The 27,797-nt window shown below is 39.4% G+C and overlaps 2 protein-coding genes across 5 annotated transcripts in view; one reads left to right on the plus strand and one right to left on the minus strand.

Moving 5' to 3' along the window:
* Window positions 1-163: 163 nt before the first annotated feature.
* LOC131328465 (uncharacterized) lies at window positions 164-4,806 on the plus strand. The gene is made up of 5 exons (XM_058361407.1): window positions 164-198; window positions 849-915; window positions 1,064-2,557; window positions 2,659-4,445; window positions 4,521-4,806. The coding sequence occupies exons 1-5, from the start codon at window positions 164-166 to the stop codon at window positions 4,804-4,806; spliced, it is 3,669 nt and encodes a 1,222-aa protein (XP_058217390.1).
* Window positions 4,807-9,240: 4,434 nt separating this feature from the next.
* The window catches only part of LOC131328819 (uncharacterized), a 38,945-nt gene continuing 20,388 nt past the window's right edge, over window positions 9,241-27,797 (minus strand). For 2 of the 4 annotated variants that reach the window (XM_058361743.1, XM_058361746.1), the window contains 8 exons: window positions 17,056-17,175; window positions 16,861-16,960; window positions 16,611-16,691; window positions 16,362-16,411; window positions 16,107-16,263; window positions 15,961-16,017; window positions 9,916-10,037; window positions 9,241-9,700 (listed from right to left, as the gene is read on the minus strand). In XM_058361743.1, coding sequence (XP_058217726.1) covers window positions 9,487-9,700; window positions 9,916-10,037; window positions 15,961-16,017; window positions 16,107-16,263; window positions 16,362-16,411; window positions 16,611-16,691; window positions 16,861-16,960; window positions 17,056-17,175 — 901 coding nt within the window. In that variant the 3' untranslated portion in view covers window positions 9,241-9,486. The remainder of the gene's footprint in view (window positions 9,701-9,915; window positions 10,038-15,960; window positions 16,018-16,106; window positions 16,264-16,361; window positions 16,412-16,610; window positions 16,692-16,860; window positions 16,961-17,055; window positions 17,176-27,797) is intronic. The other 2 variants (XM_058361744.1, XM_058361745.1) reach the window with 2 other exon arrangements.

The raw sequence follows: 27,797 nt of genomic DNA on the forward strand, positions 1-27,797 counted from the left end.
TCAGTATCACTTTACCCCACTCATTTGAAAACCAATCCAGTTGACCCCCTAAACTGTTTGAGTTTTCCGTTAGTCGGACGTTAATAATACCAACCGTAATATTTTCCTCGAAGGAAATAAATATATCTATACTTCTATATGGAGTATATAGTATAGCAGGACGATGTTTCATGAGGAGAAACCTCAATGCGACATGTGGTACTAATAAACCTTTAATGGCTAAGTGTAGCCGCATCTACTAAGAAAGGGATTCATGTAGGAAAAAGTAAGAAGAAATGGCTTGATTAGCTTAGATAAGAAGGTCCATGATTAGGGCTGGGCTAGAGTAACAAAAATAGAAATTTTGATGATATATATTATATATAATTTTTGCCAAAAGCATTGTAGCAAGCAGGCCTTTAGTAGTTGGCAACACAGCATGAGCTAGAAGTTAGTTGACACAAGGTCGACTCCTGTAGGGAGCAATTTCATTTTTCCTTTACGATATGTTGGCATAAATACTTTTTGAGAAAAATGTTGCAAAAGTACTTTGTTGGTCACCTTGAAGAAAGAAGGTTCAAACTCTTGCACTCAACATTGGAAGATTTTTTTTTTATCTTCTCACTTAAACTAAAGCTCTCTTTGGAACCTAGGGAAGAATAGAAATAATTGAGAAGGAAATTAGAGATACCTGGAAAAAAGTAGAATTGAGTTTTGAAATTCAGGGGTTGGGGTGACCATTGACATTCCAGATCTTACAAGGGTTGTGTACAACCCATCGTCCCCTAGTGGTGTTCCTCATGGAGACAAAAAAATAAGAGGGAATCACTAGAACGAATAAGGAGAAGGCTCCACTTCTCTAATGGTAGCTATGTAGATCCAGTAGGTTTTTCTGGTGGTCTGGCGTTATGGTGGAAAGATGATGTAGACATAGATGTGCGTGTCGAAGAATGTTTTCAAATGCATTATTACTTGGCCTACTAATTCTAATAGATGGTTGTGTACCTTTATTTATGCCCCTCCCAATCAGTAGCAGAGATCAATTTTCTGGAATTCTTTGAGATGAATCCATGAAGAGAACCAGTTTCCTTGGCTGTGTGTTGGTGATTTTAATGAGGTGGGTTCTATTTGGGAAAAACAAGGGGGTAATGCTTGTAGTCGCTCCAGGATTGAACAATTCCAACAGCTTTTATCAGATTGTGATTTTATGGATCTTGAGTTCAAGGGTCAGGCTTATACATGGTCGAATAATCAAGGGGGATCAGAGAACATAAGGGAGCGTTTGGATAGAGCAGTGGCTAATGTGGAATGGAGGCACCTTTTCCCTTATGCACAGGTTTTTCATGATCTTATCCTGGGTTCTAACCATGCTCCCCTCTTAGTTAATTGTTGTGTCCAGCCTAAACGAGTGCCATATGGGTTTAAATTTGAGTCTATGTGGTGCACTAGTGAGGAGTGTGGAGAAATTATTGCAAAGGCTCGGAACGACAGTCAAAGTGGATCAGAGCAATTGATGTTGGCAAAGAAGCTGACCAAGTGCAAGGAAGCTTTAAAGGTGTGGAGTAGGCAAACTTTCGGAAACAATTTGGAAAAAGTCAAGGAGCTTAAAACCCAGCTGGGGTTTATTCAAAACAAACCCTTTTCGGAGGAAAATTTTCTACAGGAGAAAGCCATCAAAGAAGAGTTGGAGATTACACTATTGCGTGAGGAGATGTATCAACATCAACGATCCAAGCTCAATTGGATCAATTATGGAGATCAGAACACCTCCTTCTTTCATGCAACTGTAAACCAAAGACGGCAAAGGAACCAACTCACCAAGATTAAAGACAGCAATGGCAATTGGATTTCAAAGGAAAGAGAGATTAATGAGCATTTATCTGGTTATTTCTCAACCTTGTTTAAAACTGGTGGCCCAAGAGATTTCGATTCAATCCTACAAAAGGTGGAATGCTACATTACAGATGAAATGAATAGGAAGCTAACCGGGATGGTGACAGATGTGGAAATCAAGGAAGCTGTGTTTCAACTTGGAGCTCTCAAAACTCCAAGTCCTGATGGTTTTAATGGGCTTTTCTACCAACAGTTTTGGGATACAGTGAGTTTGGATGTGGGTTCAGCGGTCAAGGGATTTTTCAACGAGGGCAACCTCTTGAGAAATTTCAACTTCACAAATTTGGTTCTCATTCCCAAGGTGCACTTTCCCGAGTCTCTCTCTCAACTCAGACCCATTAGCCTTTGTAATTTCTGCCTTAAGATCATTACAAAAATCCTGGCAAATAGTATCAAAAAGTTTCTAAAAATTATCATCTCCCCAAATCAATCTGCTTTTGTTCCCGGAAGGATGATACAAGACAGTATCCTCATTGCTCATGAGTCTTTTCATTTCCTGAAACGCAAGAAACAAGGCAAGGAATTCTTTATGGCAGTTAAGCTTGATTTCAACAAGGCCTATGACAGAGTGGAATGGGATTTCCTTGGTGCTTTGATGAAGAAAATGGGCTTCGCTGAAAAATGGGTTAATTGGGTTATGGAAAGTGTGACCTCGGTGGATTTCTTAGTCTTGGCAAATGGTGAGGTCAGAGCTAAGTCTATCCAGAACGTGGATTGAGGCAGGGTGACCCTTTATCACCCTACCTATTCTTATTAGTTAAGGATGTTCTCTCCAAGCTCATTCAGGAGAAGATAAACGAAGGCCAGCTTGCAGGTATGCGCATTAATAAACATTGTCCTGTTCTTTCACATATTTTCTTTGCGGATGATGCCATGTTATTCTTGAAAGCTGAGTTGAATGAATGCAAAGTTATTAAGAATGTACTGGAAGAGTATGGTAGGGCAACAGGGCAAATGGTTAATTTTGAAAAATCTGGTATCTATTTTTCTTCTAATATGAATGATACAGATAAAATATTGTGTTGTGATTTTCTCGATTTCAAACAAATGAAGGGAGATTCAAAGTATTTAGGTCTCCCAACTTTCTGGGGGAGATCCAAAGCTGAGGCGTATACTTTTCTAGTTGAGAAAGCGATGGGTAAAATGCAAGGATGGAAGAATAAGTTGATTTCAATGGGTGGAAAGGAGATACTCATAAAATCAGTGGTCCAAGGAATTCCAACTTTTGCAATGGCTTGCTTTTTATTACCTAAGAAGTTGTGCGAGAAGCTGGACTCTTTGACAAGGAATTTCTGGTGGAAAGGGAACCCGGAGGATAGGGGTATATGCTGGACTTCTTGGGAAAACATGGGCCAAGCCAAGGACCAAGGTGGGATGGGATTTCGAAACTATCGAGCTTTTAATGAAGCTATGCTTGCACGAAATGGCTGGAGAATGTTGATGAATCCAAATGCTTATTGGGCTAGGTTTTTCAAGGGAATCTATTTTTCAAACTCATCCTTTCTCCAAGCATCAAGAGGTAATCGAGCTTTTTGGGCATGGTTGAGTCTTTTACATGGTAGAAATCTTCTCCTCAAGGGGCTTAGATGGCAAGTGCAAGACGGCAGAAGTATAGATTTTTGGGCTGATGCTTGGATTCCTTCTTTGCCTAATTTCAAAGTTCCCATTCCTAAACCTGCCAACAGTGCTATTAACAAGGTGGTGGACATCATCGATTTTAATTCTGGGCAATGGGATATTCAGAAAATGTCAGTAGAAGTACCAGTGGAGGTAGTGAATGCAATTCTGGAAATTCCTCTAGCCCATGTGGGTAGAACTGATCAATTAGTGTGGCACTTTAACCCCAACGGATGCTACTCAGTTAAATCAGGGTATCATATTGCGCTACAGAATCTAAGTGAGAAGGTTTCCAACAAGCCTGGGACATCTTTCAAGTTAGCGAAAGAAGTTTGGAAAGTTTTATGGAAGATGAAAGTTCCAAACAAGGTTAAAAACTTTTGGTGGCGCGCTTGCAGAAATATTTTAGCAACAAAGGAAAATCTCTTCAAAAGGAGATGTGCACAAGATAACCTTTGTCCTATATGTGATTGTGAAGTGGAATCTATTGACCATATGCTCTTTCTGTGCCCTTGGGCCAACATGGTGTGGTTTGGTTGCAACATTAAACCCTTCGGCGACTTATGGGGCAATGGTTCAGCTATCAAGTGGGTAGATGATATGGTTAATGTGTTGGGCACCAAGAAAGGTATTGAGTTTCTGGGAAGAGTTGCTGTTATTGCTTGGCATATCTGGAAAGGGAGGAATGATTTCGTGTTCAATAGAGTAGCAGTAAGTCTGCGGAGGACTATCGATTCCATTCTCCAGGCGGAGATGGAAAGTTCTTCTACTCAAGTGATACCTACAGTCCAAATGGACAACCCACTAAATCAGGAGGAGACATCCACCTGGAGGGCTCCAAACATAGGCAAATTCAAAGCCAATTGCGATGTGGCTTTTCCAATGCCTGGAAAAAAGGGTAAAGTTGTCGCGGTTCTTCGAAACTGGAAGGGAAAGGTGATGGAAGGCGTAGCGAGGTCAGTTCATACTACATCCAGTGTCTAGGGGGGTGAGCTTTTTGCCATTAGAGCGGCGTGTGAAATGCTTCATAGCTTGGGCTTGAAAGAGGTAGAAGTCGAGTCTGATAACAAGCAAGCGATTACCCTTAGCGTTTCTGAGTTGGTTCCCCCATGGTCTGTGAGAGCTGTGGTGATGGATATTCGTGATTATGCAAAGGAGGGTGCTCTCTTTCTCAAATGGGTGAAGAGATCGGCGAACAAGGTGGCCCATGAAGTTGCATCTTTAGCTTTAAGAAAATCTCTACCATGTAATTGGGTTTTTAATCCCCCTACTTCTCTTGTAACAGTTTTGGAAAAGGATATTAATGAAAGCCTCTAATGGCGTTTTTTTCTGATAAAAAAAAAAGTTTTGAAATTTTCTCTCTTTTTTTTTCACTTCTTTGTACAAGTCCCCAGAGATCCTAAGACAATAGTAACAAATTTATGTTTGTCACGAAATATCTTTAGGCACATAATGATATTTTAGTGACAACATCTTTAGGTCAATTCTCTTGTAGTTTGATTTGAAGAATATGCCTAATAAGTAAAAAAAAAAATTTTAAAAAAAAACGGATCACCAATCATAAAGCACTGTAATCAGGGTTTCATCTTAAATTTTTTTTGATGTAATTTAAACTAAAAACAAAATATACCGTTAATTTATAATTTTTAATTATATGTTTTTTTTGTACTTAATAATAAGCGGGCAACCAAGTTTGGGGTTGGATTGGGCAACCCAAAAGTCGAGGCTGGTTCTGCCCATGATATGGTAAGAATATAATGGAAAGGAAAAAAAAAAGTGGTCGGTGCTCATTTTTGCTTGCGTGAACCAACCCGCCAAGGAAAGGATGCCTCTCGAGGCATCTGAGAATGATTCGAGCCATATGAAGAGGCGAAACTATGTCCAAAGAGACTATCTTCAGAGTCGAGAAGCCCTTCAATGATCATGTGCCTCCCTTAGTGGCTAAAAACAATTCTATAAACCTCCATGAGATAATTCTTGAATCTTAGACAGAAAAAAAATATGATTGATAAAACAAGCACAATCAAAGGTCCAAGTGCAGCAATGTCCATTGGATGTCACTTGGGCAATTGATTGTAACTAAGGCGGTTTTCATTTAGTATAGGTCTATACTTGGGGGGTTGTCCCTTGGAATGTTTATGCTTTTCTTAGGGGCATGTCCCTAGCTGTCTGTTGCTTTTCTGAACCTATTTCTGCTGCTAGCTGCTGTGTGGCTGCTGCTGATTTGTGGTTGTTTACTTCGGTAGTTGTTGTGTTGTTGCGGCTGCTATTTTGTGCAATCAAGTTGGTGTTCGATAGGTTTGGCATGTCTGGGTGATTCTATTCATAGGGGACTGTTTCCGAGATTATCTTTTGTTTGTTGTATTCTATTTTGGTCTGCTGGTTTTTTTATTTATTTATTATTATCCGCATTTGCCGGTTCAATTGGGGATTTGGTGTTGTTATGTAATTTGTAGCTACCATCGTGTGGTGTGGCAATGGGCAGGAATCAAATCAGGCAAGAATCACTTCCAAGCTTCAAGTGTTCAAGTTTCAGTGAGCTCAAGGTCAAGTTCTTTTGAGAATTGTATGTCATATGGATGTTTTAGGCATGAGGTGCTCTTAAGTCTTCCTTTTGAAGAGTGGAGATCTTTGGAATTAGTTAACGTATTGTTGGCACGTTGCTATGTGGAATCATTTTGTCATTTGTTTTCTTTTCCTCTATATAGATGAACAGGAAACAATTGAATCACTCTCTCTAGTTTATGTAGCCGATTGGCATAGGCACCCTCAATTTTATTTTCTTCTTGTTTTCTTTATTTTTTGTTCCTCCTGGGGTATGCCTCTTATAGGCTGTATATTCAGTTAGACTTTTTTATTTTCAAGTTGGTTTACCCAAAAAAAAAGCACAATCAAAAGTCACAAATAAATAATTACAAAATCGAAACAAAAAATGACTGTAGAAATAAATGTTTATGCCTGTCTAACTCCGCTGCCACCCTTGGTCTCAGAGGCGGCTCCACATGGAACAAACCATGGTCAATTGAACACCCTTCCAAAAAAAAAAAATTCTTAGAATACATATAAATAATAATTTTGGTTTAGCTATTTTTTGAACACCCAATCGTAAAAATCTTGAACATCCAGCTCAAAAATAATTGAACACTCGTCCAAAAAAAACTGAATACTCAGCCCACAACCCAATTACAACCCATCAATCTAGGCAATTCATATTTGAATACCTAATACCACAGTCGACCCAGACACAAGGCCCACAAGGCCTGGGCCTTGGGCATCCCCAAGATGCCCAATTTTTGGGGCACCCCAAATTTTTTTAGTATTTGGGTTGGGTAGAACTCTTTTTAAGAAATACTTAGTCCAAGTTTCAAAAGTAAGACCCAATTTCTTGAGCATTGATATTGAGGCAGTAGGACTTTCTACTTATAAAAGATTCTATGTCTTCATTGTTTCCTTCAACTAGCAATGGGAGACTATAGGTGTGAGGCTTTTTCTTGCAATTTGTTTGTCCCACATCGACAAAGCAAAGGCTCAATTGGCAAAGTGGATTTAATACTATAGTTTTGGCTTTCTCTGACTGTTTTTTTTTTCTGTAAAAAATGTCAAGCGTTTAGGGCATCATTCTTAGAACAGGCATTGGGCACCCAAATACCTTAAGCCGGCCCTGCCTAATACATTAGTTCAAACAAAGCTCACAATCATAATAAAAGAAAGTTGAAAAAAAAAGGGAATAAAATCATCTATTGGGGTAAGGATTGTGTTCTACATTCTCTCTCCATGTTCATTATTGATATCCTAAATATGTTTATTTCGTATTCATGACATTAATTGCATTAGTTTTTTTTTGTTTGATTAGCTTATAGAATTATGGACAAGCTTAAAAAAATTCAACTACGTTCCAAATCTCCACTAACTTTAACAATATTTCTTCGAATTCTGGTCTACCATAGAAATTCTCTATCATATCATTCTATAGAAGAGCTTATCTTCAAAAATGTCCGCTCCAACCTATTCGTCCCAATATCTTTTAACAAGGCACTAGTAGTTGAATACATTAGTTTAATGTTAGAACAAAATATGACATATCGTATATGACAACGGTAAAATTTACTCTCCATTCTCAAAACATTGTTCACTACGCAATAGGAGAACATTGAAAAAATCGAATTTTTGTTGACAAACATATAAGGTTATATTTTTAAGTTCTAATTTCGAGCGGTAGAAAAAATTTTTTTTTCTAAAAGATCTTTTTTTTTTTTACTACAGTACTATTTAATTATGCTAATATTTGAGATTTTGTACACATATTGTTGGTTTATCGATGAGCCAGTAGAGTTAAGGTAAGACCTAAACACTCTATTACAAATTTCTAAAGCCGTCACTACTTGATCTGCTTGTGAAAGGGAGGTCTTCTTCGTCTGCTGTTGTATGGATTAAATATCTAAGGAACTTTTGGAGCAAGTGAGAGCTGATCAGATGGTTGTGTACTTGACTCGCGGAATGGTTCCTGCGAATTCACAACCGTAGTAGAAACCACAGGAGTGAGAGGCCCACGTTTGTCTTCTACAAGAGATGAGGGAAAGGCGGATTAGGATTCTTGGGCCCAAGCGGAGGTGCCACGGAAGGCTCCTGCGCCCCCTTTACAAATAAGGGAAAGAAAGCCTGCTTAAATGGGGCATCTTGCGTAACAAATGTAAGACAACGGATGTCATCAAGCAACTATGACTGTTTGAAGTAAAAACTTAAAAACGATTGAAGGAAATAATAAAAACTAGAAGTCTAAATTTGATTTTAATTAGGTAGGTTCAAATGAGCAAATATTTTTTGCTCCAGATTTCTGTAAATCATACTTTTAATTGGGAACGATTTCGGAAAGAATATTGCACCCCCCAAAAAAGAGAGTATATTTTTTTCTTTATTTCTTGAAATAACTCTTCCCTGATTTGTTATTCAAATTAGAGTTTCTTTGGAAAGAGCAAGTACCTAAGATTTTCCTAACATATATAGAATTATATGTGCACCGATTCTTCCCTTGAATGGACGGTATATATCTCGTTTATCCTCTATGAACCTTCTCATGGATTGCAAAACCTTGTGAACATGGCTATACACGGTCTCAGTGGACTGCTGAAACCTCTCATGACAACCATATGAACTTGACAAAGCGCTAGAAGAACCGAATTAATCCCATTGTTGCATCACGCACTTCACCCATAGCACTCTTCGAGTTTCCCACATATTTACAGAAAGGTCACTTTAGGCATTTTTGGCTTGCAATAAAACCTTTTATCGTGTACGGTTATCGGATTATATATTTATATATTGCCAACTGTAAACAACAAAGCGTGGAACAATATTTTCTAGGAGGGCTTGGTATAATGGTTGAAATACAAATTTTGGAATCTTAAAAAAGTGTTGCGGCAGTAGCATATGTCAAATGACAATCGTGTTTCAATTATTCCCATATATAAGTTTTTAAATGTCACAAGTCCAACCCCCTAAAAGTCCTCACTATTTTTCTACACTCTTTTCCCACTGCTACCATGTCCGACCATACCACCAGCTCCGGCACAGCCCGCCGATAAGTATTTTATGGGTGCTGTTGCATTTAAAGTTCTTCTTCTTTTTTTCCCTTCTAATTTTAGTGACAGTATTGCTAGCCCACATGAAATGGGCGGTCATACAAGCCAAAATGATGTGATAAACTCACCCAACTTTCAGCTTAAAAAATGGTTTGAGCCAACAAGAGAAACATAATACCATCAAACAACCTATAATTTCCTCATAGACAAAAAGAAATTCGAGGACGTGTCAAGTTAACTATAAGTACATGATAAACTAAAATGCAAAGCAATGTAGAGACAACAAGCACCTGTGGTCTACTGGCAGAATAGTAGCCTGCCACAGTAGAGACACAGGTTCCATTCACGGCTGGTGCAATCTTTTACAGTAAAATCCCTTTCATTTTGCAGCCAACATGATTTATTGTTGTGTTTCATTCTATGAAGAAAGAGACGACAAAGAACGAAGATTATTGATAATGGAATCCATAGCAGCAGCATGAGAGCCCCCGGTGGCTGCAAACTTAAGGTGTTTAGGTGCTTCAACTCTATCAAAATAAAATGCACCAGACAACAATTTCTCTTTACGCATTAAAGCCAACCAGATAACCGTGTCAGCACCTTGTTCGCTTGTTCTAAGCTTCCCTGATAACCTGTAAATGAAATTCCTGAGAAAGGATTTCTTTTGAGTGCACCAAGGCTGTGCTTGGATCTTGCATTTATACAAAGACGGAAGGAAAATTGCTTCTGAAGCTGTTTCCTCATTTCGTTGACATATTCTCAAGATCCAAGTATAGCCTAAACCGACAAATACGCATAATGAAAGAAAGATGTTTTGAACAATACGTTCAAGGGACAAGTTCCTTACGATTTGGAAAATCCAGGAAGACTGTTAGCAACCCCTGGTGTCTCAGCCCAACCAGGGTGCATTGAGTAGAACCCAATTCCTTTGTCCTTATAAGTTTCAGCCCATTTTTCAGTCAATGCGATCTGCCGAAGAAGCATCAAGAGTATAGGATGCACATATAATTGGTGGATCTTAAATCTTATCCATGTTCACAGTTCACCTAAAAATGAAGGGTTTTTTTTTTTTTTTTTAATCTTAAATCACAAGGACCATTCCCAGCTTTTTTCTTGGCCATTTTATGCTTCTAAAAGTAGACACCCTGATATGCTTTTATTGGCTGGTCAGATCACTAGAGTTGGGATTGGCCTAAACATTCAGCAAGCCACGGGACTGCATTTCTGCAGTTTGAATGGAATAATTGCCAGAGAGATTGCATAACTTTGGACAACCACTTCCCCAAAACATGAGATATACATTGGAGGATTTAGTGTCTATTATCCTGACCATTAGCACGGTGAGTTACTCATCATACGAGATTCTCTCTTACTAGCAGTTCGGGTCCAGCTGATCAAATGTAGCCTAAATGCACAGCCAAATTTCTTCCTTCTATTCACAGTTTTCATAACCCATGGCCCACAGCCATGGCAAAAAGAAAAACACAAAAGATAATAGAGGAAAAACCCATAATGTTATGTGATTTTGAATAGGTTTTGATATACCATACTTGAGCTTGAAAGCCATGTGAACTACAAAACCATCGTAGCTCATGTCAAGAACAAGAAACAAGTACAGAAGATGCAGACACTGCATAAATATTTGACTGGTTCATTTTCGTTAAGGTAACATTAATGCACTCATGTAGCAAAGAATAACCACCATGAGTACCATCCATTGAATTCGGGTAGTTAAATGTTAGCCTAATGTCTTCAACAATGCTATTTCTGTTCCAAAATCAGCTCATACTACAGTTTAGGACAAAGGAAAGCCATGTTCCCAACATGTCATGAACGTCGTCGTTATCTTCTTTTGAACAGGTTACTACCATTTTTGTGAAAAGGCAAGCCAAGGCATATTCGCAACATATGACATACATTCTTGGTATCTTCTCTAGAATTAGTTACTAACACTTTTTGCAAGAAAGTAAGCAATGTTCCCAAAATGTGAAGAATGTTTTGCTTATACACTTTAACTATCAAGTAAACAGGGACTCAAGGAAACACTAGAGTTGAAAATTGCTCAATATAGTACCTGTCCTCCAAACCACCAACTAAAGGCAGGTGGACAGTACACACAATGCCAAAAAATTTACAACGTCAAAAATACACGTTTATTGATCTCAATACACATTCACATTTTAGTATTTTATGTATTATAAGCAAACATAATCTTCAAAGGTGTCATCCATATTTGTGTCTCGAGACTCTCCACATTACAATAACCAAAAATATTATCACATTTTACACCTCTTTTTGACAGGAGAAAATAAATTCATGGACATTTTGTGGTCACGCAACCAATGACTGTTTTATTTTCAGACAAAGTCAACTTCAAAAGTAACACAAAACAACTAAGAAACAATCAAACCGCCATTGACTATAGATTTCCTGACTATAAGCTAAATAATCAGATGGAAAACCATAAAACCAAGAACTAGCTAAGGGTATCCACAATGGCATAATTTGATGTAATAGGTTTCTAAAGTTAACAATGTTGGTGCAAAATATGGCTCACAATGGTATAATCAAACTTAGCAACCTCCTTAGAAATAATCAAATTTTGGGCTTTGGATAACAAAAACTAGCAACTTTTTACCAATAACCAAATTTACAGGACCCCACATATTCTCAATCAAATATACCCATCATTCCATTCTCGCCCCCCCTCTCAACAATGTTTTCAAATTTTTTTTATACAAAAAAACTGTTTTTTCGCCTTTAATTGTTTTTCAAAAATAGTTTTTATATAAAAAAATGTTCTTTTTTTGAAAAATTGTTGTGTTTTCAAAACCTTTTCTTATATAAAAACTATTTTTTCAAAAACTGTAGTTACACACAGACTGTTTTTTTTTTTTCATATTAATTTTTTGAAAAAATTTTCAATTTTTAATAAATAGTTTTTATTAATTTCAAAACTATTTTCTATGTTCACAGTTTTTAGTTTTTTATATTTTGAAAAGGTGATGTGACAAGATTTGGTTATCCAATTTTGATTATGTCATTGTGGACCTCTACATTGCTAACCTTAGCAATCTCTTAAATGGATACTCAAAAGCTAAGGTGGCAACTTTTGGTTATTCATTTTTTATTATGCCATTGTGGATACCCTTATGGACAAATTGCTGCCAAAGATGAAACTTCAATTCGGGTTTTCCAAAGAAAAACTTCCTTCACATAAGTAACCTCCATAACAAAAAGAGATGCCATACAAAACAACATTTTGGAACATCCTACCAAAACACGCACAATTGAGGTTCTAAATTGCAGAAGTATAAGTATTATCACATTTTCCTCATGGCTCCTCCATGCACAGTAGGAAATACAGTTCAATAATGTTGAGGTGTTTGATCATTGGACAAACAATGCAACTAAAACCGAAAACAATTAGGGAGCAACTGATAAGTTCTTCATTCTACTTTTTGTTATTACCTGGAAAGGTAAATTATGGGCCACAAATAATGTTGCTGAATTTTAATTTCTTTTTCTTTTGATTGAGTAGCCGGACCATTATTTTCTTTTAGGCCAAATTGGAGCCTATGAATGAAGCATAGAACTTAATATGACCTACCACATGATGTGATCTCACTAAAAGAGTGAAAACCTCTGGCGTTTAATTGTGTTTAGAGTTTGATTATGCGTCATATTTTGGGCTAATTATGTGAGTTGTTGGCTAATTTTGCTTGCTAATTGAAGAGTATACACATGATAAGCCATGCACCCACACACACAATAATTTTCCTTCGAAGCTTGATAAAACAAAAAAAGGGAAAATTTTCTACGTTGTTCTTTCTTGTTCCTATCTTCTACGGGGGGAGAGAGAGAGAGAGAGAGAGAGAGAGAGAGAGAGAGAGAAGGGGGGAAATCTAGGGAGGAGTTCTAATTGATTTGAATTGAAGTTCTAACTTGGTAATTCATGCTTCTTATAATTGATTCTATGTTTCTATTCTTGAATTCCTTGTTCTATGTAAGTTTAATTTCAGTTGGGGGTCATGAGAATCCATGGATTTAAGTGCGGCATAGAGTTTGTGTAACAATGCAAGAACTCTACATGATTCTTTGGAATTGATGTGTTAAGAACTTGTTTTGATTCATAAATTTGATGTTCTTGGAGTAGCTCTTTATTACCTACAAGCTTAAACATGTTTTATGAAGTTTTGGTGTGAGTTTGGAGGTGTGTTATAAGGTTTTGAAGTTGAGAATTGAAAGGGAGGTCGAACTGCGCTTTTCTCAAAAACCCAACTCCTACCAGTAGCAGCAGCTTTTTGGCCCTACTGATAGCCACACTCCAGAACTAGGATTTTTGGGTTTTTGTCCTACCGGTAGCACCTGTCTAATTTGCGAAAATTCTGTTATGTTCACATTTGATCTCACACACTTCTAGGACCTTATTCTAAGTATAAATACACTTCTGGCATTGTCTAATCATATTTCTATTGCTTAATTGTTATAGGAGGTTCGTGTGAATACGTGAATCGGGGTGAGTGACTTAAAACCCAAATTACATGGTTTTATACAAGTTATCTGCTTCAAGATTCTGGTATAGGGGGGGCCACTGTTTCAGTAGTTTTCTAAGAGCAGCCATTTTGTGCAAATTGCCAAAGGTAAGGTCTATCTCCAATCTTCCTCCGCCCATACCCCCAATGATTAGGGACTACATGGGTTCTGTATAGGGATGAAATCAGTTTGGTTCGGTCGGTTTTTGGGCATTTTTAAAAACCGAACCAAATTAATCGGTTTTGAAAAATCAAGCGACCCATGAACTAATGGCGAAGTCGTGAGACCATCGACGCTGAACCAGCCACACACCCACAAATGGGGTCTTCTTCATGGGAAACTGTCAAATCGATTACAATTATTTCCAAATTTGTTGAGTATTCTATTAGACTTGGAAGGAGAAGGGACCGTGAGTCACACACCCACAAATGGGGTCTTCTTCATGGGAAACTGTCAAATCGATTACAATTATTTCCAAATTTGTTGAGTATTCTATTAGACTTGGAAGGAGAAGGGACCGTGAGTCTCCAAATTACGCTGAGAGATGAACACAGATCGCCACCATGTATGAGAGAGGAGGGGGGGGAGAGAAAACAAGAGATGAATGGGTCCAGATATTAGTTTAGGGTTTACAACTTTATGTGGTGAGGGCACATGGAGCAAGATGTGTTTTGGAACAACTAATTGAAGGGCTGGGATTAAAACAGAGTGCCAAAGTTGTACTTCGGTTCGGTCCGGTCCGGTCCATTTTGGGTTTTTTACCCATAAATCAAAACCGAACCGAATTACAAATTTCTTCCAAATTCAAAACCGAACCGAACCGACTCACCTATTAAATCAACCGAAATTGCCAAAAAATGTTCGGTTCGATCAGTTGGTTCGGTTTTTCGGTTAAAATTTCCATCCCTAGTTCTATTGTTGTTGTGTTGTTATCCGCTTCAATGTTTTATCGAGCATGTTTTTTGATCTTATATGAACTCCATGGAATATTAATGAAAGGTGGACACGTTATATCTATTAATGGCATCCTCACACGTCCCAGTTTGCTAGGGGTATAGTGCTAAAATGCTAGCAAGACATGAATATAACATGATATGGGATAACGCAAAGACGTCCAAGCGTATCCACTACCGGGGATGCCTGATACGAAAATGTGCATTATAAAGCTATGTTATAATGAAATGAATTTCCTTTTGAGATGTTTTATCATTGTCCATGAAAAGCATGTCGCTTATCGATTTATGTATTAGTCATTCATACGAACTTTGACTTGTGTAATTTTCCACCTTTCAGGTAATGAGGAGTAATGTGATGACGCGGTACCTTTTTGGATATGTTATGTATATGGTGACTTGTAGATAGGAAGTTGAACTCTCTGTACACTTTTGACTTGTAATAATTATAAGTGGCGTGTTAAACTTTATAAATATGCACAGCTCTGAGTGGTTCTAGATTGTAAGATCCTTGTGTACACATGTAACTTTTGACGTTATGTAATAAATGGGATTGTGCTTCTGCTAATTGTAACTTGTGACCCTTTTTGTCATTTGCTAATGAGATGTTTAATTTAAAACGGCCTTTTTTGTGAATAACACTTTCAGGGACGGGCTAGGGTCATGAGAAAAAGTTCGTAGATTTTCTACAATGGAATGGCCATCAAAAAGTTAAGTACACTTAGAAGAAAAATGTGAAGTTTCTAGATCACAAACAATCACCAAGCAGGTTTACCAACTCACAAAAGTAGTGCAGTATTTAATGTTGACTCGTAATCCTATTTTGGACTTCTTGTAAGTTATCAACTAAGACAACCTTGTACAAGAGGCCTTTCCCCGAAAATGCAACATATGTAGTGACATTTGATTTTCAGCAGTTTCAAACTTCCAGTCAAGGGTGGCTCCAAGATTGTAATACAGTGATGACAAAAATTAAAGGAAATTTTAATGTGCAAAGCTCTATATAAAATATACATATTTATTTTGTTTGAATATTTATTGAGTGTAGTTTATTTTAATTTGTCGAGCTATATTGTCTACTTATTTACAAATTTAAGTGAATGTTCATTTACGTTGGCTACGGATGAATTATCGGTTATGACAATATAAAAGAAAAATCAATTTTCTATGTAAAAAATACAAAGTTTTAGTGCATTCTTTTAACCTAGGGGATTCGCTTGAAACCCTCCCAACTTAAAGTGGAGCTGCCCCGAGTTCCAATAAAACTACTACCATTATATTCATGTGAGTCAAGTCAACATTACAGTATGTATGTTAAGGGAAAGATTGAAGGGAAAAAGATTTGACATAACAAAATCTCAGCGGAACCCAATGAAATTAAAAAGCATCCTATCTTTCCTAACCTGAATTCGCTTGTTTCGAGCATACTGTTCCACCCCATCAAAATTGCCACGGCTAAACTGCAACAGGACAAATAGTGAGAAATTCCACAAGTACTGCTGAACTGCAAAAGGCAAGCTGCTGATGAAAAGTATACTAAACCATGCACCTGCAAATCTTCAGTCAATGGAGTTGAGTACATTCCACCTGAGGAAACAGTAATAACTCGAGAATCAGGTGCAGCTTTCTCCAACAATGGTAACATCATTTCTGTCATGGTATAAGTGCCCAGTACATTGACAGCAAAATTCAACTCATGTCTGGTGCTTAGAATATAAGAAAGACATTGTATCAGTTCCCAAGAGATGAAGGGAGAGAGAAAACCATTTGATTGTCTTTCTAAATACAAATAATTAGAATGTACCCTTCTGAGGTGGTAATACGGTTATGCTCAAGCAGGCCAGCATTATTAACCTAAAGGCACCGAACTTTGTCAACAAGAAGTATTGCATGAATTATGATAGAGTCGGATAAGATAATCAGATGAGTGGACAAAAGGTTGTTGCCATTAGGGGAACACCGTGAAAATCTAACTGATGGAGTATACACTACAAGATTCTTCTTTCAGAATTACTGTCGTATAGAAGACTTGAAGGGGGGAAACGAACTTTACCAAAACATGAATGGGAACATCCTTTGAAGTAAATCTGGACGTAAACGACTTGATCTCATTGACAGATGAAAGATCACACACCTGTGAACTAAATTTAATAAGCCGCTTAAGAAAGATCACAAGCTAACAGATGTGGCTCCGTTATAGATCTGAAGAAAGCAGATTATGATTTGCCTTCCCCAGTGGTAGTGTATAATGCTCTTTAGAGGGTCCCAAGAAAGCCACTGAAATGACAAAAGAGAGCAAATACCTCCAAATAAACATTTTCGTTACCAGTCATTGACTGAATCTTAGAACGAGCAGCTTCTCCCCTCTCCTTACTACGGCATACCATATAGACATTTGCCCCTCTGGGAAAACAATTTTACATCATATAAACATTTCTTGCAAATAGATAAATACCAACTTATGCGGAACAAACAAGTGTCAAAACTAAAGTCAACACCGGGAAGCAAGACCCTCAGCAGTCGCATAACCGATGCCAGAATTTGCTCCAGTGACTATGCAATTCTTTCCCTCTATTTTCGTTTGCATATCTTCTGGGTTGTATCCTTTGGAGTGCTCCCTGGAGTTCAACAAACCACAGAATGCAGAGACCGAATCAAAATGGCTTATTATTAACAACACCTGAGGACCTGAATACAAAGCTTCAGTAGGTAAAAGTCAAGGTGAACTGTAGCTAACACTTGAATCCAATTTCTCCCAACTGTGAGAGCATAATTGCCAACCATACAACCCAATGTTTCCCCTTTTCATTCATATAGGCTCCAACCCAAGTTAGCCTTGGTAGAGCTTGTCACGTAAGTTAATTATCACCTCTAATATAGGAGCCTGGGTATACAAGCCTCTAGTAATCGCCAATTAGTAAATGAGTTGGAAGCTTTAACAAGCCCATTAGGTGGAATTACATTGTCAATAGAATGGAAATATTTCTCAGAAATGGGATGACACAAAAATGGAAGGATTTTATTGAAGGAGAAGAATTACAGATAACAGAGAAGCAAACTCCCATCCAATTAAAAGATAGTCTTATACAAACGGTTTCAAATGTTGGGATAAAAAGGCTATGTTTTCCTATGAAGCGGTATAGAGCTACAGGCTCGGATGGATTCAATGCTGCTTTTGTACCAAAGGAACTGGATTTTTTTGGGTAATGATGTGATTTCAAATGTTCAATCCTTCTTCCTTATGGTTTTCTTCAACAAGACTGGAACACAACTCTTACTTTGATCCCTACCATTGGGTCTTCCAGTTTTATGAAGGACTATAGAGCAAATGCTAGCTGGAATGTGGCATAAAAGTACTTGAAATTTTGTCAGCAAAAATAGATTGCAACTTATCCTACCTCTCATTATTGACCATTCTTAGTCAGCTTCTGTTAAGGGGAGAGATATGGCAGCTAACGTTCTTATGCACAAGCTTGTTAGCATTATCATCGAGATGAGTCTTCTCCTTGCAATTAAAATAGATTTGATGAAACCTCCAATTCGGTTGACTGGAATTTTATGTGGGAAGTCATGACTGCTACGTAGTTTCCTATTCAATACATTGGTTGGATCAGGACACGTGTGTCTACTGCATGGTTCTCTGTGGTGATTAATAGGGACTTGGAAGGTTTTTTAAAAGGGGAAAAGTATACCGCAGGGAGATCCCATCTCTCCATGTTTGTTCCTTATTGTCATGGTAGGGTATTTTTGCAATTTGGCAGGATAAAATTGCTGATGGAAACCTCACCTTCCACCCAAAGGGTAAAGCTTCCGATCTTAGCCATGTGGCTTTTGCAGATGAGTTTTTTGTGGTGTGCGGTGCTGATATCAGTCTATTACTATATTGAAAGATGCCCTAAATGAGTTCCCTAAATGAGTTCCACAACCAGTCAAACCCTCAACCTAATCTATAGAAAAGCTACATCTATTCTTCTTGTGTGGATTATGATTTTTCAGTATGCTCTAGGCTCCACTCTCCCTATTCCTATTGGGAAGCTTCCAGTTAAGTATCTTGATGTGCCTCTTATCTCATCAAGATTAGCCTGAGGGTAGGATTCTTATGAGAGTCGAGAGCTGTACTAATAAGTTTTTGTCGTTTGGGGAAGAGCTCAGCTAATACAATCTCTGCTATGGAGCATGTTGTGTGTGGCTTCAATTTTAATGAAGGGGCCCATTGGGTCAGTTGGGCCCGTGAATAAATATGTGTGTTCAGCAGTCTCTAGACAGAGAGAGAACCTTGTTTTGGTGAGAGAAACCAAGAGAGAGAAAGAAACACAGTAGAGAGGTGATTGGAGCCTGTAATCCTTATTGATTATATTGGGCTACCCCAGGCTGCCTCCCATTCATCCCCATTTTATCCTTTAGGCACTTGCCTTTATCTCTATCTCTGTCTTTGTCCGCCAACTCAATTGATGCTGCCCATCCGTTTTGGAAGACCCCCTCTCCTCTCAAAATGGCTTCCCAAACAGTTGATAATAGAAGCATTGTGTTCAGTTTTAGGGTAATCGTAATAGAGAGAAAACCCATTAGGGTTAATTTCATTCAACGTAAAATATATATGTACAAGCTATATAATAATTACACTACGGTCCTAGATACTTAAACTAATTACATGATAAGACACATAATTACACTAGATACAAATAGATCCATCATCTAACACTCCCCCTCAAGTTGGTGCGAAGATATCAATCAAGCCCAACTTGAACACAATAGGATGAAAACTCTTGCTACCCAGCCCTTTTGTGAATATATCAGCTAATTGATCTCTAGATCTCACAAACGGCATACATATCAAACCCTCATTCAACTTTTCCTTGATGAAGTGTCGATCAATCTCTACGTGCTTCGTTCTGTCGTGCTGAACGGGATTATGAGCAATGTTAATGGCAGCTTTATTGTCGCAGTAGAGTTTCATCGGAACACTGTCAGCAAACCCCAAATCAAGTAACAAAGTTTGGAGCCACAAGAGCTCGCAAACACCATGAGCCATAGCTCTATATTCAGCTTTTGCGTTAGACCTAGCGACTACCGATTGCTTCTTACTTCGCCAGGTAATCAGATTACCCCCAAGGAAAGTGCAATAGCCAGAAGTAGAGCGCCTATCATCCACAGAACCAGCCCAGTCAGCATCAGTGAATGCCTCCAATCGCAAATGGCCATTATTAGAGAATAGAATTCCTTTTCCTGGAGCTGATTTCAGATACCTCAAAATACGATAAACTGCATCTAGATGTGATGTACGAGGATCATGCATAAACTGACTAACAACACCTACTGCATAAGTAATATCGGGTCGAGTGTGGGCCAAGTATATTAGTCGACCCACAAGTCGCTGATACCTTTCCTTATCAGTACGCTCGCCCACATCTCCACTAAGATGATGATTCGCCTCAATAGGAGAATCTGCAGGTCTACAGCCCAACATACCTGTTTCTTCCAAAAAATCAAGTATATACTTGCGTTGGGAAATAAAAATACCTCTATCAGACCTCGCTACTTCCATTCCAAGAAAGTATCTCAATGATCCCAAGTCCTTAATCTCGAACTCCTGAGCTAGACGAGACTTAAGGTTATGAATCTCACTCACATCATTGCCTGTCATTATTATGTCATCAACATAAACAATAAGGACAGCAATCTTACCATTACTTCGCCGGATGAACATCGTATGATCTGCATGGCTTTGCTTGTAACCAAAACTTAACATAGCCTTAGAAAACCTGCCAAACCAAGCTCTAGGTGACTGTTTCAGCCCATAAAGTGCCTTCTTCAATCTACACACCTTTCCTTCACCTGCAGGAGAAGAGAAACCTGGTGGAATATCCATATAAACTTCCTCCTCTAAATCACCATGGAGGAATGCATTTTTCACATCAAACTATTGAAAAGGCCAATTCAAGTGGGCAGCACACGAGAGGAGAGCTCGCACAGAATTCATCTCGCTACCGGAGCAAACGTCTCCTCATAGTCAATACCATAAGTTTGAGTAAAACCTCTGGCAACCAGCCTTGCCTTGTATCTCTCAACTGTACCATCAGCCTTTTGTTTAGTATTGAACACCCACTTGCAGCCCACTGGTTTCTTCCCTCCTGGAAATGACACTAGATCCCAGGTGCCATTCTTTTTCAAAGCTGTCATCTCTTCTACCATAGCTCCTTTCCACTTAGGTATCTTGAATGCATCTTGCCAATTCTGTGGAATAGATATAGAGGAAAGAGACGAGACAAAGGCATGGTACGAAGGAGACAAACGGTCATAAGAAACAAACTGTGAGATAGGATGTTGAGTACAAGATCTAACACCTTTTCGAATAGCAATAGGAACATTGTCAGGATCCATAGGAGGAGGTTCAATAAGAGAAGAATCATTACCAGAAGAGTCAGCTGAGGAATCTGGAACTGGAATGGGTGATTGTGATTGACAAGGTGGTAACGTACATGAAGACTTTCCATTTTTCCGTCTAGCATACCTCTGTAAGCCAGCTCCCTGCAGTCGTTGTCGTGCAGGTAATTGTTCCTCAATGTCACCACCACTATCATGTGTTTCCCTTTCAACAGATACTGGTTCCTCTCCAGTGTTTTCCTTTTCCCCCTCACTATGATCATAGAAAAATTTCTCCCCCTCACTATGATTATAAAAGGTAAACATCTCTTCCTCCTGCTGATGCTCCCCCTGAAGAGATGGTTTGGAGGGAGAATAAAAAACCTCTGTTTTCCAAAAGGTAACATCCATAGAGACAAACATCTTTCTCGAATAAGGATCGTAACACTTATAGCCTTTTTGGGTAGGAGAGTACCCAACAAAAATACACTTATGGGCTTTATGTCCTAGCTTGCCCCCAGAAGGTTTTGGGACATGAACAAAACACACACAACCAAACACCCTAGGTGGAAGAGCCGTAACTCGACAACTGCTTGGCAAGCACTCAATGGGTGTTTTAAATTAAGGACACTGGATGGCATACGGTTGATAAGATATGTGGCAGTTAAAATAGCTTCTCCCCATAAGTATTTGGGAACATTCATAGTGAACAAAAGGGATCGAGCCACCTCAGCAAGATGATGATTTTTACGCTCAGCGACTATTTTGTTGTGGAGTGTCAACGCAAGTCGTCTGAAAAATAATACCATTATCATCTAGATATGTCCGAAAAATCTTATCAATATACTCAGTTCCATTATCACTCCGAAGAATTTTAATATTTGTAACAAATTGAGTGCACACCATCTTATGAAAAGATTTGATACAGGAAAATACTTCATTTTTTGAATGGAGTAAGTACACCCATGTGGCACGAGAATAACAATCAATAAAAATAACAAACCATCGATAGCCCTTTAAAGAAGTAACAGGAGATGGACCCCAAACATCAGAGTGGATAACCATAAATGGAGAATCACTTCGTTTATTAATAGGTGCATAAAAAGAGCGTTTATGTTTCCCAAACTCACAGGCTTCACAAAAAAACTGATCCCTAGGACAATGTTTAACTAACATTGGAAAGAGTTTCTCTAATATCCCAAACGAGGGATGACCCAATCTACGGTGCCACCGATGTAACAAAGAAAGAGTGGAACTCATATCTGCCCGTAGAGCTTGGTGGCAAAGTTTGAAATATGGAAGACTGAAGAGAGAGATAGAGGGAGAATAGCGAACGGAACCTTTCCCTGAAATAGCAGAGAACAGAGAACGACCCATCGACAATTCGAACCTTATCCTTACCAGAACAAGTAGAATAGGAATCAAAAACAGAGGAACAACCTGTCATATGATCTGAAGCACCAGAATCGAAAATCCAAGGAATACCGAAGGAGGCAGTAAATGCACTAGCTGGAATACCTGAATGAGCAAAATAGGATGCAGTAGGAGCTGCTGTGGAAGTAGGAGCTATAGTAGAGGAAGAATCAGCCCGAGCCATAAGACGCCTGAGAGCTTGCATCTCCCCCTGAGAGAAACCACCAACAGATTCAGAAGGTGACTGAACTCCTGTACTGAACCCAGAATCAGACAAGGTAGTAAACTCTGAAACATGTGCCTGAGCCTGAAAACGCCCGGGACCATGACCTCGACCTCCACGTCCACTGCCTCGCCCACGAGAAGGACGACCATGTAACTTCCAACAGAAATCCTTGGTATGTCCAGTGTTGTGGCAATAATCACACTGGAGTGACATACGGTCTATGGGCCCACTAGTAGTACCATACTGAGACTTTCCACTTCAAGACCCAAACTGTCCCTGCGGAATAGCAACCAATGCAGAACGATCAAAAGTGGGAGCTTGTAACATAGCACCCCTTCTGCTCTCCTCCTGTTGAACAATGGCACAGGCCTCTCCTAAAGATGGAAACGGAACACGACCCAATACCTACACTCTAATTGGATCATACTCCACATCAAGACTAGCAAGAAAGTCATACACACGTTCTTTCTCTATTCTTTTTAACCAAGCACCAGCATCAACGGAACAGACAGCCTGAAACCCCTGATAATAATCAAATTCTTGCAAAGCCCCCACTGAGATCAGCAAAGTAAACAACAACAGATCGATTGTGTTGATCCATAGTACGAAGTCGCTTTCGCAACTCAAAACACTGAGCATCATTGCCCTGCTGAGAATAAGTCTGTTTGGCAATAGTCCAAATCTGATATGGAGTGTTAAGAAGCAAGAAAAGACTACGAATATCAGCCTTCATAGAATTAAACAACCAGGTCATGGCTAAAGATCGACGAGACTTAAACGTCTTGAGTTCAACATCAGTAGTAGGCTCAGTAACAGGGCCTTCAATGAACTCAGACATCCCTTTAGCTTCAATAGCTAATGTAAAAGTACGAGACCAAAGTAAATAATTTGTGCCATCCAGTTTGATGGGACAAATATCCAGTGAAGAGTTATCCAGAGTCCCTACACGACTCAACTCATCCTTGCCACTAGCGGAAGCCTGTTTTTTCTCTTCTGACATCTTGAAAGCAGAACAATAATGCCAAATAAACAATAAACAATGTTCCCAGCAACTTTAAAACTCCAAAAATAATAAATAAAGGTTCCAAAAGCCCTAGAACCTCAAAAAAATCAACTGAATACCTTCGAATCTGACTGAAACAATGTTGAAACTTCGTGAGAGAAGAAAAAATAGATCCAATTGGCAAGAAAAAAAAACGGCGACAGTAGCAAATCTGATCGAAGCACTATTCACACGAGCACTGTTCACGAGAGTACTGTTCACGCGAAGTACTGTTCAAGCAGCAACAAGAAGAAGGTCGTAGGTCGCCCAGGTTCTATCGCTCTGATACCATGTTAAAGCATCCAACTCCAAACCAATTGGCAAAGAGAGGAGAGGCCGCCCAGGCTTATATACTAGTTTTGGAGGAGATAATTAACCAATGTGGGACAAATCCCAACACTCCCCCGCACGTGCGACTCCCGATTCGCACGTGGAGAGGTCAACAAAGGATCCGAAACACACGGATCACAATGAAACAAAGTGCAACTATGGCACAAACAAAGGGGAAAAGCCTCTGAAAGCCTAGCTCTGACACCATGTTCAGTTTTAGGGTAATCGTAATAGAGAGAAAACCCATTAGGGTTAATTTCATTCAACGTAAAATATATATGTACAAGCTGTATAATAATTACACTACGGTCCTAGATACTTAAACTAATTACATGATAAGACACATAATTACACTAGATACAAATAGATCCATCATCTAACACATTGTTTAGCCGATAAGTTGACCCAATTTGGCGCATCCCCCCGTGGAGTAGATACACAGCCTGTGTAAATCTCTTCTGTTCTCGTTTACTTGGTTTCTTGCTTTCATTACGTTCTTCATCTTATTGTTCTTGTTTCTAGATTGATATTGCTAGATAGAATCGTTGTGTCTTCTGCTTATCAGAGCACCCAGGTTACAGTTTTGATTCAGAGAACCCAGGATAGGGTTTCTAGCAGAGCACCCAGTTAGGGTTTCAATCTAGGGTTTCAATAAAGATGACGAATACTAAGTATGAGGTGGAGAAGTTCACTGGTAAGAATAACTTCTCTCTTTGGCAACGGCGGATGAAGGATTTGTTGATCCAACGAGGTGTCTCAAAGGCTTTGCTTTGGAAGTCAAAGAAGCCTGCAAGTATTAAAGACGAGGATTGGGATGACCTTGACGCAAAAGGCTGCCAGTTCGATTCACCTAAACCTAGGCGATGAGGTTACTCACAACGTGTTAGACTTGGAGTCGGCAGATGCGATCTGAATGAAGCTTTAAGGATGGTAAATGAGGAAAACTCTTACCAATATGTCAAGAAACAGCTGTATGGGTTGAAGATGAAGGAATGTACAAATCTCTTGGAATACCTTAATTCCTATAATATGTTGAACTCACAACCGATGGGTTTTGGGGTAAAGCTCGAGGAAAGGATAAGGCCATCCTGTTGGTAGCATCATTGCTTTCACCCTATGATCATCTGGTGACAACGATGTTGTATGGGAAGGAAAACTTGTCTATTGAGAAGGTTACCAGTGCTCTATTGTCGCATGAGAAAGGGATGATAATGTTGATGCAGACCAAGGTCTTGTCGTTACCAAGGTCCAAACCACAGTCGAGTCAAGGTTGAGGCAAGTCAAAAGGAAAGGCAGTTCGAATCGGGAAAGGTTGCAGTCGAGGGTGAGGTCAGATACGAAGAAGGACGTGGAGTGTCACTACTGTCACAAAAAGGGGCACTACAAGAATCAGTGTGATGAGTTAGTTGAAACAGAATCTAGAGGGGAAGAAGAATGGAAATAAGCCGATGGAGTCCACAAGCATTGCACAGGACAATCACACAGCGATGTCAAAGCCGATATGCTCTCAGTCTCTTCAAGTAGCAAATTCTTTCAGAGTCATGGATTTTGGATTTTGGTTGCTCTTATCATATGTTCCCTAATAAGGAGTGGCTTGACATGTATAAAGTATAAACCTTGCAATGGTGGTTCGGTTCTAATGGGTAACGATGCAGTTTGCAAAGCCATTGGAATCAGTACCATGAAAATAAAGATGTTTGATGGAATTGTCAGGATTTTAGGGAATGTAAGACATGTGCTTGATCTTAGGAAGAATCTAATCTCCACACCTACACAACCTAGCACAGATGACGCAAAATTTTGGCATATACGGCTTGGCGGCCATATGGGTGAGCGTAGTATGTTGGAGCTTCATAAGCGTGACTTGTTGAAGGGGGTCAAGATGTGCAAGATGAATTTTTGCAAATACTGTGTATGGGAAGCAACACAGAGTCAATTTCAAGGCTGGTGTTCATACTAGCGAGTCCTCGATTATGTTCATTGAGATGTCTGGGGTCTAGTTAGGGTATCTTCTCACAGTGGTGCCCATTACTTTGTCAGCTTCATTGATGACTATTCCATAAAGGTATGGGCTTATTTTTTGAAGCATAAGTCTGATCTATTTGATACTTTGGAGAAGTGGAAAGCGCAGGTTGAAACTCAGAGAGGGAAGATGATACGTATTTCCGAACTGATAATGGGACAAAATAGAAAGAGAGTAAATTTTTAGCTTTTTGCGAAACAAAGGGGATTACTTGCCACTTCACGGTCGGAAAGACTCCACAACAGAATGGAGTAGTACAAAAAATGAAAAGAACCTTGACAGAGAGGGCTAGGTGTATGCGGTTAACTGTTGGGTTACCGAAGGTATTTTGGGCAGAGGCAGGTAACACGGCATGTTTCCTCATTCACAGGTGGTATCCATCATCAGCCATCGATTTCAAGATCCCACAAGAGGTTTGGTCCGGTCAACCCATTAAATTGTCGAATTTGAGAATCTTTGGTTGTCCTGCTTATGTGGATGTGGAGGGTGGAGAAAGGTTGAGGCCTATTGCTTTGATTCAAAAGTTGCCTATTGCTTTGATTCAAAAGTTGCTGAAGCCTGATCCCAAATCAAGAAAGTGTATCTTTCTTTGTTAGGAAAAAGGCGTTAAGGATACAGGCTCTGGGTTCCTGAGGCACGAAAGAAGGTGCAGGGATGTTGTGTTTGATGAGGCGTTTATGCTGAATCATAATGAGGAGACAAAATCTAGTGGTCCGAGGGAGGAATCCGTAGTCGAGGTGGGAGCTTGAGGAGCCTGGTTCATTCAGTGATACAGGTGATGGTGATCACGACCCACAACAGCAGCAAGAGCAGCCTTGCTCAATAGCGAAAGGAAGGGAAAAACAGGTCATCAAACCTCCTGTTTGGTACGGTTTTGAGGACATGGTTGGTTTTGCTTTGGTGGCTGGCAGTTTAGATCCATTGTCTTATAAAGACGCTACAAACAGTACCAACAACGACATATGGCTAGTAGCAATGTCAGAAGAGATGGAGTCGCTCCACAAGAATAAAACTTCGGAATTGGTGAAATTGCTTAAGGGGAATAAGGCCATTGAGTGCAAGTGGGTGTATCGAAGAAGGAAGCGTTGTCAAAAAGAGAGTGTGAAAATTACAAGGCTCAGTTAGTTGTTAAGGGTTACTCACAAAAGGAGTTGACTACAATGAAATCTTTTTACCAGTTGTGCAGCACACTTCCATCTGAGTACTATTGGCAATGGTCGCTTTGTATGACATGGAGTTAGAGCAGCTTGATGTGATGTGAAAACTTCTTTCCTACATGGAGACTTAGACGAGCAGATTTACATGCAACAGCCCAAAGGCTTCAAGGAACCCGGCAAGGAGTATGTGTGTTTGTTGAGGAAGTCATTGTATAGCTTGAAGCAGTCTCCCAGGCAGTGCTACAAGCACTTTGATTCATTCACGGTGTCACATGGGTACACGGTACACCGCTGAGTATGGCTGTTGCGTATATTACCGAGTACTTGCAGATGGTTCTCATGTTCTACTTGCTTTATATGTTAATGAAATGCTGGTAGTAGGGGTGTGCCCAGGTCAAGCCGGGCCGGGTTTGGCCTGAACCCATCACCGAACCCAACCAGGTCGGGTAGCCCACTTCTGAACCCGTAACCAAACCGAGCTACTATCAAAAAAGTCCGGGAAACCGATTCTTTCTTGCGGGTCGGGTCTGTCGGGTTGGGACAAATGAAATATCAGAACAAATCCAAACCCACACAAATGAAGTCTCCACCAACTCTCTAGTGCATTAAAACTCTGAAAACCCAGAAAAAAAATTGAGAGAGAGAGAGAGAGAGCAAGGTGTGTGTGGGTTCAGAGATTTACCATT

Source organism: Rhododendron vialii, chromosome 6a (assembly GCF_030253575.1).
Source record: "Rhododendron vialii isolate Sample 1 chromosome 6a, ASM3025357v1".
Lineage (NCBI taxonomy): Eukaryota > Viridiplantae > Streptophyta > Magnoliopsida > Ericales > Ericaceae > Rhododendron > Rhododendron vialii.

Excerpts from the sequence above, each read along its gene's own strand:
- LOC131328465 (XM_058361407.1), top strand. The coding sequence starts at position 164 with ATGTTTCATGAGGAGAAACCTCAATGCGACATGTG. Across the intron at positions 2,558-2,658 it reads TAGTCTTGGCAAATGGTGAG|GAGAAGATAAACGAAGGCCA; the intron begins GTCAGAGCTAAG and ends AAGCTCATTCAG. Across the intron at positions 4,446-4,520 it reads GTGATGGAAGGCGTAGCGAG|CTTGGGCTTGAAAGAGGTAG; the intron begins GTCAGTTCATAC and ends AATGCTTCATAG.